Genomic DNA, 12,500 nt, shown 5'->3' on the forward strand with positions numbered 1-12,500 from the left:
TCAAAATATTTTGTTCCAGGGACCACCTGAAGCAAAGATTTGAGTAACAAATGTTCCCTTTAAAAATATTTGCACAAAATGATCAATATTTTCCAAAAATAGCAGATCTACAAGCTCATAGCACAGCACTTATGTGCGCTTATGTGAATCTTGATAAGAACCTGCTCATAGATAAAACTCCTCAAGAAACTTGCCACGGTCAGTTACTGTACTATAACAAATATGACTGCATTACTGTACTATAACTGCAGTAAACATGGTGCAGGACCTCATCTAAAATTAAACTACAGATTAGAAAGAGCGGGGTTGTGTCGGGCATCTCAATAATGTCTGTATATGGATTGATTGATTGGTTTCAGTACAGTAGATTTCGTACTTGCTGAATGTTGTGCAGTGACTCATCTGTTTGTGACAGCTTTTTATGGGGGTTTGATTGATTGAATATTTTATTGGACAGAAATGTACACTTTGTCTAAAAGGATAACACCAATAAAGTCCTTGCGGTCTTGTTTCCATTGGGGTCCTAGGTATTCAATTCATCAACATATAAAATAGCACCAAACATTCAATATCCTCACAAATGTAAAACACTATATGTAGAGTGTAGGAAAAAATATGGGGGTAAGGAAAAATAGGAGGGGACGTTGCCTGTCTAAGGGAGAAGTGATAACTACCTCCCCCTTTGGCCTCCTGAAAGGTGAATTCTCAGGGCTGTTTTAAAGGAAGCCAGTGATCTACATTTTGAATTGGGTATGGGTAATCTATGCAGTGTTAATTTCATGGACTAAAACTATGACGAAAAATGTTCATCGACAACCTTTTTTCACTCACGAAAACTAAATAAAAACTAGGCTATGATGACCAAAGTTAAGACTAAATATATTGACAGTTTCGTCAACAAATAAAAACAAATTAGTAATTTTATGTAATTTTATGTTTGGTTGCGCTCGGGTGTTGCGCTCTGAAAATAGCAGATCTACAAGTTCCCAACAGGTCGTGCTCGCGTTGAGCTTGTAGATCGGCTATTTTCAGCATGCGTGTGTAAAATCGGCCATTACAACGCCATCAAGGCAACGACAAAATACATTTTTGTCGACAAAATCAACTGTAGATTTAGTCGACTAAAATCTCATGATATTTAGTCGACTAAAGCTAGACTAAAACTAAAACATTTCAGATTACTAAAATATGACTAAAACTAAATTACATTTTATTCAAAAGACTATGACAAAAACTAAATCCAAATTTGCTGTCAAAATTAACACTGAATCTATGCTGGTAAAGGTAATGCATAACTACCATGACTGAAACACGTTTGGCATGAGACACTCTTTCAGGCTCCTAGTGTACAGGAACATCTGATCCCACAGTGAAAACGTGGTGGAACTTGTAGATTGGTCATTTTCATTTAGGTGGTTAAGTGGCTAAGCAGCGAGGTCGCCCGCACTCAGTGGTAATTTAGCTGCGCTGATTAGTCAGCTGCCGTGTAGGCCTCGCGAGCCAGACAAATGCTTCCGTCACACAGTCTGGAGCACAGAGGCGCTGAAAATTATCTAGGGGTAAAGCGGATGTGACACTTCCTCCCTGCTTCCGTTTTGTCTTTACAGTCGCACACATTTTTCCTGATGTAAATAAAAATAATCGAAGCCTAGCTTATCACAAATGGAAATTCAAAAATCAAATGTAAAGATATTTTAAAATATGTTTTCGTGAACGGAAATGACGAACAGATGACGGTTTCCTTTCTCGGCTTTCGGGAGGTGTATTTCCAGACACTATAGAGCATTCGAAGATTGTGGAATAGCTACCGTATAACTCCTAGAGAAGATACGGCAGCTGACCAATCAATGCAAGCTCATCACCCTCGCTGTCCTTTTATCTCTCCCTTCAACCATTGCAAATAAAGGTTGTGTAGGGGATAATGGATGAATAAAATTGATTTATCCCATAATACAGGCGCCATTATTTGCAGGGGTGGAATGCGGTGATAAAAAAGGACCAGGAAGGTGATAAGACGCATCGGCCCAGGGGATGATAACTGTTACATTATGATTCTCTCTGCTCTCACATGCTGACAGTATTCTGTACTGTACTGTACTCATTCCTATGCACACCTTCTCCCTCGCTTCCTCTCTCTGTCTGTCAAAAACCATCGCCCGCTCCCATCCCCGCTTCTCTGCACTATCTGTGTAGTGTGTGTGTGCGTGTGTGTGCGTGTGTGTGTGTGTGTGTGTGTGTGTGTGTGTGTGTGTGTGTGTGTGTGTGTGTGTGTGTGTGTGTGTGTGTGTGTGTGTGTGTGTGTGTGTGTGTGTGTGTGTGTGTGTGTGTGTGTGTGTGTGTGTGTGTGTGTGTGTGTGTACAACAAAGTGAAGGAGAAAAAAAAAAAAGACATTGCTGCAGTAGACGGCACACAGTGCTTCGGCAGCATTTTGGCAGCCCATAGTGACAGAAAAGGAGCCATGAAAATCTCCTAATTATATACACAACACACTGAGCCCCGTCTGCAACATGCTGCAAACACACACACACACACACACACACACACACACACACACACACACACACACACACACATACACACACAGTCTCCACAGGCCATAGTGTGGAGAATGCATTGTTGGGACTGAGACAGGAAACGGGATTAGTGCTGTAAACCAGGTTTATAATGTTCATTACTGATGAAGTGAAAGCAACATCATGTTCGTCCTTCAGTGTTTATCCCTGCATACGCCTGTCACCTTTCTCAGCATGGGCCTTGAAGCAGACGCATAGAGAGAGAGATTATCGCCCAAGGCAGATAGACGATAATTTGTTTATCACATTCCCATATACTTTATTTATTCACACAGACAACGAGAAAATAGCATTTGATCTACACTTTAAGTTAAACCTCTTGGTCCTATGGGAATTTATAGTATTTTCCATAGTTTTGCCATCTTGTCTCACTACTACGTGTAGGGTTTATCTTGGGTTGTAACACAGAGGATGTTTTTGTCTTAGGTAGATACACAAAGTGTGTGCGTGTGTGTGTGTGTGTGTGTGTGTGTGTGTGTGTGTGTGTGTGTGTGTGTGTGTGTGTGTGTGTGTGTGTGTGTGTGTGTGTGTGGGGGGGGGGGGGGGGGGGGGGGTGTATGTACAGTATGTGTTTGTACATGTACACATGGTGCTACAACCTGAGCCAACCCAATGCATCTGCTATTGCTGACTTAGCCAAACGACTAGCTCATTTTAGTGTTGGTACTCTAGCATTCTTTTTTTTTTTTTTACACAAACGTACTCCCTTCACTCAGCTTGGCATTTCCAAAATACAGATAACATGGATTTACTGGCACCCCGGTTCGCAACACTCAGCCTCTCAGGCCTGGACAACACTGGTCTGTCATTTGTGACCCTATAGCTCTAGGCCTAGTTCCTAGTTTTATACGTTATACACTGCAGAGAAAAATCTCAGTGTTCTGAATTACCGTTAGGGTTAGAGGGAAAAGGTTTCTATTATTGTCAGTTGAGTCTACCCAGTGAATATATCCCAGATTCCTTGCTGAGTTTCTGTTTTCTCACAGTGTCTGTGTCACACCGCTCCTTTGTCTCACAGAATCCTCCCCACCTGAAAACTCCTCGGTTCTCTTAACCCATTAAGACCTGGGGCCGATTCTAAAAATGTCTTCTAAATCTAAAACAGTTTTCTGAAAAACTTATGTTGCTATATCAGCAGTGCTCAAACTTTTTCATGTCAAGGACCCCCAAAATTATAGGTATTTGGCCGCGGACCCCCATCTCAAAATGTTTTTGTTCCAGGGACCCCCAGATGCAAATATTTGAGTTAGAAATGTTCCCTCTAAAAATATATATATATTTAAATTTTTGCACATGTTCAAGTTTTTTCAAAAATAGCAGATATACAAGCTCATAGCGCATCACTTCGTGCCGCGTACTTTGGCTATTTATGAATACCCAAAGTATAAAATAATTAACCAAATTAATGGGTTAACAGTCAATTTCATGACAACACACAGGTAGCTCACCCAGTCTGCTTTTTAAATGCCAAAACAATAATCAACCTGATGGGAATCTCTTACTCAGCTGTAACATAGGCCCTTAACACATTCCATGCCAGAGTTTAATATCATAATGTACTCACCAGTGCCAGCGATTTATTGTTGTTTTTTTGTTTTTTTCACCTCGCCACAGACCTCGCTAAATACCTTATGATCGCGCGTTAAACTGTTTGTAGACACACAGGGTAGCTGTGTGAGTGGCTCAGAGAAGAAATTTTCAATCGTCGAAATTCCATTTTCTAGTAGTCGCAGTTTCTAAAAAACTTTTTAAACAGCGTTCAGTGCGGAGAAAAACAACACAGAGATAATGGCGATTTAGCGGAAGCTTTAGAGCGTCGGCGGATGGGAACGAAAATCTTCGATTGACATTAATTTCGTTTCCGGGTGTGCTGCAATGAAATGTGTCACTGCGAGAGAGTGCTACAATGAAATGTGTCACTGCGAGAGAGTGCTACAATGAAATGTGTCACTGCGAGAAAAAAAAAAAAAAAAAGACCACTTCGCGTAGATCTACGCGACTGGCACGCTGCGCTGTTATTTAGGTTCAGCGTAGATCTACACGACTGGCACGCTGCGCTGTTATTTAGGTTTGCGTAGAACTACGCGATTGGCACGCGATGTGTTAATATCATATAGGAATTAACACGTAACAATATATGTACTGCACATAATGTGCAAAACTTGATGCCTGTTTTTTTTTTCACGTTAAAATATTTTCCACTTTTGTGCTTCCATCATATCATTTCATTATAACCGCACTTACAGTACACGGTTCCAAAAACACAGGCTTGACAGAATACTTTAACCAAGGTTTTCATGTTCTCCTTTTACAACAAAATTACTGGGAATGAATGAATGCTTGTGTCATTTTTGGGTGAATTGCTTTTTGAGTTAAGTGAATTGAAAAGGATCTCAACAGAATGTTCTGGCTGAGACATTGACATGCCAGTTATGAATTGAGGCCTTGGCCTTTTGATTGAGCTCTATTCGTGATATAATTTGACTCTCTCTCACGTTCCGTCCCTCCCTCCTTCCCTCCCTCCCTCTCTCCTTACTTATTCTTCTGTCGCCTTCCTCCCTCCATGCTTCTGTCCTTCCCTGCCCTCTTCCCGTTCACTCTTTCCTCCTAATCTCCATCATTCTCTCTGGCTTTTTGTGCAACCATCCCTCACTCATCGAGCATCATTTTAGTTCAGCCAGGGACGGCAGTCAGGCTGTTCCCCACAATCAGTCACCCTCCATCTCATTCGCTATCAAGCTAACACGTACAATCCTAATTGTTCTATCTGGACGGTCCTTTTAAGCAGAATACACTCACTCTTCATGCTACATGCTCTGCATTTACAGTAGTTACAGCACCTCTTCTGCAACTTGTCACTGATCAAACTCCCACCACCTCCCCGGGACTCCTCCTTGTGTCATTTAGTTCTTCACTATGTCTGTAATGTTAATTGTATAGAGCTCTGTGAATTGTATGATGTTTTACCTGTGTATCTTTTTTTTTTTTATCCCACGATTTTATAACCCTTATTTTTTCACCCGGTGCCAATTTTTCAATGTAATCCTGGGCGCTACACTCCCCGGGCCGAGCTCATGCCTCCTTCAATGCATGAGAGCCAACTGACCTTCTTGTCACCTGACAGGGGGGAGTTTCCCTGGTTGGACGTAGCGCGTGGAAGGAACACGTCATTCCAACCAGTTCCCTTCCCCTCCATCAGGCGCCCCGGCTGTCATGGGGGAGGCGGTATAGCGACCAGGATTACTACATGTTTTTGTGAGGGTATTAACTACCCCGAGAGACACGGGGAGAACATGCAAACTCCACACAGAGTAGGCCCTTTCGCCAACCCCACCTAGGGTACCTTTACCTGTGTATATTAAGTTATGCCTTTTTGGGTTGACAGGCACCTGCCAAGGGTTCAATATAATAATGTCCATGTAATAACTATGTGGGGTTATAGAGATCCGCTTCAGTTGGTTTAGTGATCTCAGATTCTGTGTCATGCTTGCACAGATGATCTGCAGTATCACAGCAGATTGAATGCAAACTGAAAATGCCTTTTTATCTCGACGAAAGTGTCTCACTGAACTCTCTTTCTCTCCCCCTCTCTGCCTCTCATCTCCTCCCTCTCAGGTCTACCCAAGTCCTTCCCGTTGGACAACTCTCTGTTTGACAGCTGGCTGGCTCAGTCCGTCCAGATCACGGCTGACGACATGCTGAGCCAGTGGGCTCTGGGAGGGCAGCACCGAGACAAGAGCGCCAGCCTCCTGTCAGACCAGGTAGGGAAACAGCTTTTCAGAGGTCATTGACTAACCCCCCAGGTCATTTCACACGTCAGCGGTCAAGCAGATGCCAACACGCGGCGTATTTTTAACCCTTTAAGACCTGAGGCGATTCTTTAAAATGTTTTCTAAATCCTAACAGTTTTTTTAAAGAAAATCTAACATTTTTCTTTTCAAGATTTTTAAAAAATAGCCAAAGAAATCTAAAGTGACACAGATGCGTTCCAGGTCTAAATGGGTTTATATACGTGTATTGTGAACATTTTTGTACATAATTGTAGCCTTGCGAGGGGTGACAGAAGGGACAATTGAAATAGCCGATGTATTAATGATTAGCCCACAATGTTGGCTCTATCTGAGGTTACTCTCTTTATACTTAAATAATGCGGATATTTGATATTGTTTAGCTGTTATCTGAATTTTCCCTTCGTTTTTTCTTTTGATTAATCAGGCCATGCGTCATTTTCTGTAGGCTGCATGCTAAACTTACCAGGCTGCATGCTAAACTTAACAGTTAGGGACTGTTTGACATTCAAAGGAGAGTTTGTGGGCCCGTGTAGGCGGACTTCAAAATAAAACACGTGTTGACACTGCAAGTTTAATTTTGAAGCCTGACTAGTTATCTACAGGAAACCTTTTTCTGAAGCTGTCTTGATGCTGAAGGAATGAGAACGGAAGATTTTTTTTCTCAACTTAATATTATCGACGTGAAAACCATGCGCTGTGAAATAGGGATGGGACGTGTAACCCATTAAAACCGGGGAAGCATCTTTGTCATTTTATACTTTGGCTATTGAAAAATAGCAGATATACAGGCTCATAGCTATGAGCTTGTTATTTTTTTTAAATCGTGAAAATGTGTGCAAATCTTTGAATATACATATTTATTTAAAGCGAACATTTTTAACTCAAATATTTGCTTCTTGGGGTCCCTGGAACAACACATTTTGAGATGGGGGGTCCGTGGCCAAACACATATAATTTTGGAGGTCCTTAACATGAAAAACCTTTTTAGAATCGGCCTCAGGTCTTAATGAGTGAAACTGTTAACTGTGTACACTGTGTTACACATTTGTTCTGTTTTTCAAAGTGACCGTCAGCAGTTATCTGACAGACTGTAACACTGTAAGTGCTACATTCTGGGACCCCCAGCGTCTCCATGGTCAGTGCACCACACCGCCGTGCCCGGCGTGCCACAGTGACAGCTGAACCGACCTGCTTTGTCCGACATGTGTATTAAATATGTAACTCGAATATGTTGGCACAAAATCTATAATATTAAGATCATCAGTCATGCAAGCCGATTAGATCGACCCACCCACAACGTGGACCTGCCCGTCACAATCGCTGCAGCCACAGTCTGTAGCGAAAATAGAGCCTGTAGTCTGTAGATCTTCTATTTTACTTATTTTTGATAGTAACTTGAGAAAGTATTAGATTTTTATTTCATTTTAAGACATTTCTCAAAATAGGGACACCAGGGTTAATGTGATTTAAGAAGAATCCCGACAGAACGGTCTCAAAAACCCACACACAAATGCAATATAGTCTGCCCGTATTCCAGCTATTTGGAAATACACAATCAAGTGTAAATGTGTAAATGCATTGACATATGTTTTAGATGTACTATTATTTTGTGCATTTGTGATCAGTGAGACTAATGTGATTCCAAACTACTCTACTGTCTTATACTGCCATGCACAGCCCTCCCCTTCATGTGCGTGCAACTATCTGTCAAACCAAGGAGGTTGCCAAGGAGTGGAGCTGCACTGTGGCTGACCCTCCTTTTGTTCTGCCCAGGGTTCTGGTCCGTTTGTGTGTTGTTTGGCAGGGGGCTCCGAACAGAGAGTATAGCACAGTTGAATAGTTAGCGATGAACCGATTCTCCTCTCCTCCCCGCCTTTCTCTTCTTTCTCGAACAGATATTGTCCAGTGTATTATGTACATGTATTATGTGTATCTGTACATATGATTTTGCCTTATTGCACATTCATATTATTGTTATGTTCATGTTGCTAAATGGTGCCATAGAAAGCCGTCCCTCCTGGACGCCGCGGGTGAGACTGACGGGTACTTCTCAGACGGCCAGCAGAGCGATTCGGGCATGCGCCTGTGCAGGCGAAAGTTCTGCTTTTTCTTATCTTATTACCGTAGCTTTATTATTGCTATTGTTATGTTGAAGTTGCACAGTATGGCGGACCTCACCACACTAGCACGTTTAGCTGCTATGTAGCTGTATGAGAATTGACAAAACACGCCACCTTGGGGTCTTGATTCTCTCATTTCTCCCCCCAGCTGCTGCAGGGTGAGGAGAGCCTGCTCAACCTGATGATGGAGAACTCCATGCAGTCGGCCTGGAAGACCCCCCAGCTGGGCCGTAAGCCCAAAGGGAACGGCAAGCCCCGGGCCCGTGGGCATCCTCACCCCACCGCCCCCAGTCTGCCCCCGACGCCTTGCTCCGCCGCGGCCGCCTCCGCCGGCAGCAGCCCCTCCACGGCTAAGAGCCCCTGGGCCAGCGCGGGGGCAGAGGAGGACAAGCCCAGCCACGCGGCTCGTAGAGGCGAGAGGGCCAGGGAGAGGTCCTCCAAGGCCTCGCACCTCCATCACCTCCAGCTCCACCACCATCACACACTGAGGGACCCCCCACCGCAGCCCCCCATCTCCAAAATGGACTCCTGTCACATCTCAGAGGACCACTGCCCCTGGGACAGCGTCCATGTGACCCCCTCCTCGACTCTGCCTTCCGGTCCCGCGGGCGGCGGAGGCGGCGGCGCGCACCGCAGCGGAGGCGCGCTCCGGCTGCGTCTCTCCCGCCAGGGGAGATCCAGAGGGAGGGGCGGGGCCGGGCGAGGAGGCGGGGCCTTGCGAGGAGGCGGGGCCAGGGGCAGGGCGGAGTCGACGGAGCCCTCCTCCGACAGGGACTCGAGCCTGGCGGAGAAGTCCTTGTTGGACGCCGCCGCCGAGACTGACGGGTACTTCTCAGACGGCGAGCAGAGCGATTCGGACATACGCCCGGGCAGGCGCAAGCTCCGCCTGTCACAGCTGCATGCTGGGAACGAGGATCTGCTCAGGAGGAGCGTGCTAGCTTTGTAAAACAAAAACTTTGAATCTTGGACATGCACACAAACACACACACACACACACACACACACACACACACGTCTACCAGGAGACACACATAAACACCTACATACTGTTTTACCCTAAGCAGAGTCACATCCTTGCATCCCACTGGCAAAGTGTCTGTCTATACAGTATACTGTTTAGAATCCATGGCAGTCCTTCTCTTCGCTAGATTAGTGGTTCTCAAACATTAAAATTTCAAGGACCGCCATAACCCTTACGGGTTACCCTCTCGGAGTTACAGACCTGTAACTCCAGGTCTGTATCTCTCGGAGTTACAGACCTGTAAGGGTCCATTTGGTTCCTAATTATCAATCATTTAGCTGGGGACCCCCTGGAACACCATCAAGGAACCCTGAGGGTCCCCGGACCCCATTTTGAGAACCACTGCGCTAGTATAACATTGTTGATCCAAATCCCTGTCATACGAACCAGTGGAAACAATCTCTTGCCCTTATGTGCTTTGTTTTTTCTGAGACGGGGTTTGAATGTAGCTGTTAGTCTGTCAAATAGCTGCTGCACCAGACCATAGTTTGTGGTTAGCTAGACACAACATGAACGTTTCAACATATAGGAAGCAGACTTTACTTTTGCTCTTTCTTTTTTTTTCATTAATTATCCCTCTGCTTTGTTTGTGAAGTATCCATTTCCAGTGGCTGGTGTTGACTGTGCATCTGGAATTGAGGAGAAATAATTCTGGGCATTATGTTGTTCAAGCTGGTTTCAGGGTCTATTTCCGGGTCCCCCAGGGGCGGCGCTGTTAAGATCCATCCCAAAAGAGAGCTTTTCAGTTGTTTTTCAAATGTACAGGAAAGTGTCAGAGACAGCAATCATATTGGCCTTGAAAAGCACAAACGACTAATGAGAACTGTAATATTGTTGCTGTTGGGCAGAAACCTCTTATCTCCTTATTTTAACGTTGTGTTTTTTAGTAAATGAATGCCCTACTTGGTCATACAGCCTCACACAAAAGCATCAAAAGTAGCAAATCTGCAAGCTTAATGCGTTTTGAGCTTGTAGATCTGCTGCTTTTGCTATTTTTGAATTTGAATCTTGAAAAGTAACGGTTTTGGACATAAGAGGTTTCCACCCGACAGACGATGTAAATCCTTGTGCATAAAACACTGTACTTAGCTCAGTCACGTTCTGGTTCAATTCACTTTGAATACACCCTATTCAAAAACTGCAAATGTAAAAGCCAAATTGTGAATGTTAAAAAAGGATAATTGACTTCTTCAAAGAGCGTGTGTTAGGAGCTTTGTGGCTTTGATGTCCATTTTTTTAAATTGGAAGAAAACCCACTTTGTGAACCGACTGAAGTGAAAGTGAATTGACACCAACCTCAGCGTTCTTTCTGACTGTCACATGTACACACTCACACACTCCTTACATGTAAAAATATATGCTCTCTTTACAGCCGCCGTTCAATCACCCGGTCTGACTCTGTTGTCAGCTACATTCTGATTCTTCCTGTTTTTTTTGTTTTGTTTTTACTAAAATCACAGGAGAAACATAATTCTACTAAACTGTGCCTTCTGTCGCTCTCCCCCTCACCTGCCCGACCAAATAAGACCCCAACCTTAAAAATCAATCAATCAGCCGATCAATCTTGTCGTTTCTCAATCGAATTTGTTACAATCAAGCCGAAGGCAGTCCTATCTTGTACTGGTGACTTATGTTCAGCCAACAGTGGGTTCCTGCCACCTTAACAATTGTCTAGTGCCTGATAAAAAGGATGTACAATGCAGCTTTTGCCATTAATCAACTAATAATCTGCAACGGTTCACGAGCAAAGCCACACAAATGTAGTGCTATCATACTTGTGCAAAATGCTGCCTACATGTTCTGTGCCCCTCATAACTAGTTGACTGTCCAGGGTCGTTGATTGAGAGAGTTTGGTCGTGTTGAGTTCTTGTCACTGCCCCTACCTTGGAACCTAGAAGGGTAGTTAGCAAAAAGTGCCAGTCAGCAAGCTCACAAGGTGTTGCATTGCGAGGTTGTAGACTGGCTATTTTTTCTTCTTTTGGAAAGAAAAAAAATCTTTTACATTTTTGCCCAAAATAGAGACAATTTGCCCAAAACCAGGGACACTGGGGTTACTGTGGTTAAGAGTTTGGCTCCAGCTACAGGGGAGGGTCATGAATCTGTCATGGCTGCTGTCAACGTAGTGACCAGACTCTCTTAAATCGAGGCTCCTGCTGCAGTCCGTTCTCCTATTAGACGAATGACTGAAATGTAATAATCTGCTTCAGAGGCCTGTTGAATTTTACTTGTTTGTAAATTTGTTTCATTTGGAAAAAAAAACTCTTTTTCTGTTGTTCTCTCAGAGAGATGTATTTTATACTTAAAGTGGTCCATGGTATTTTCTCAGGGGTAAAGAAAAAACAACTTTTAAAAACACAGATGAATAAAGGGTTGAACAATTTGTGGAAAAAGCAAAGTAAGCCGTAGATACATATATAACAATGTGTGTGTGGAAAGAAATGTCTAGAAAGTTCCTTATTTGGCGAGCTTCACTGGGTCCTTCACTACTACTGAGCATGTCTTTCCTCTCAGTATAATTTTAAATGACCATCAGAACTGAGTCAATCAGCATCTGCATATAATCATCTGTTGCGTTTTATCTCATTCTCTTGGGTGGGCTGGGTTGATCAAATCACGACTTGAAGTTGTGAAACCCTATGGCACTTATATACGTATAGCATTGTTGCACGTTGCAAACTCTGCCCGTTTGGCAACCACGGGAGGATAAACAAACCGTGGAAGTATGTGCAAATACTATTTGACGCAACTCTGACGGTCTATAGACCTCCGTAGAGGAGGTTCAGGTCCGATCCGCTTCCTGTATTTATGTCTATGGACGGCTCCTGCCCCTTCTGGCTGTCGTCTAACATGACCATGCCAAAGAAAGGTTCTGTGTATTATAGCAGCATACTTCCTAAATACACAAATATCACACACGTACATACACACACTCCCTCTCGTTTTCTTGATAAGGAATGTCGGATAAGGATGTCAGATGACTCTTTGAGCGATTGT

At 43.7% G+C, this 12,500-nt stretch overlaps 1 protein-coding gene across 1 annotated transcript in view; it reads left to right on the forward strand.

Moving 5' to 3' along the window:
• jade2 (jade family PHD finger 2) overlaps positions 1-12,500 on the forward strand; it is a 164,201-nt gene that overhangs the window by 151,210 nt on the left and 491 nt on the right. The window contains exons 10-11 of the mRNA XM_084074982.1: positions 6,190-6,335; positions 8,634-12,500. The exon at positions 8,634-12,500 is cut by the window's right edge and continues 491 nt beyond it. Coding sequence (XP_083931108.1) covers positions 6,190-6,335; positions 8,634-9,431 — 944 coding nt within the window. The 3' untranslated portion in view covers positions 9,432-12,500. The remainder of the gene's footprint in view (positions 1-6,189; positions 6,336-8,633) is intronic.

The sequence above is a fragment of the Gymnoscopelus microlampas genome (genome assembly GCF_963454915.1).
Source record: "Gymnoscopelus microlampas genome assembly, chromosome: 12".
NCBI classification, from domain to species: Eukaryota; Metazoa; Chordata; class Actinopteri; order Myctophiformes; family Myctophidae; genus Gymnoscopelus; species Gymnoscopelus microlampas.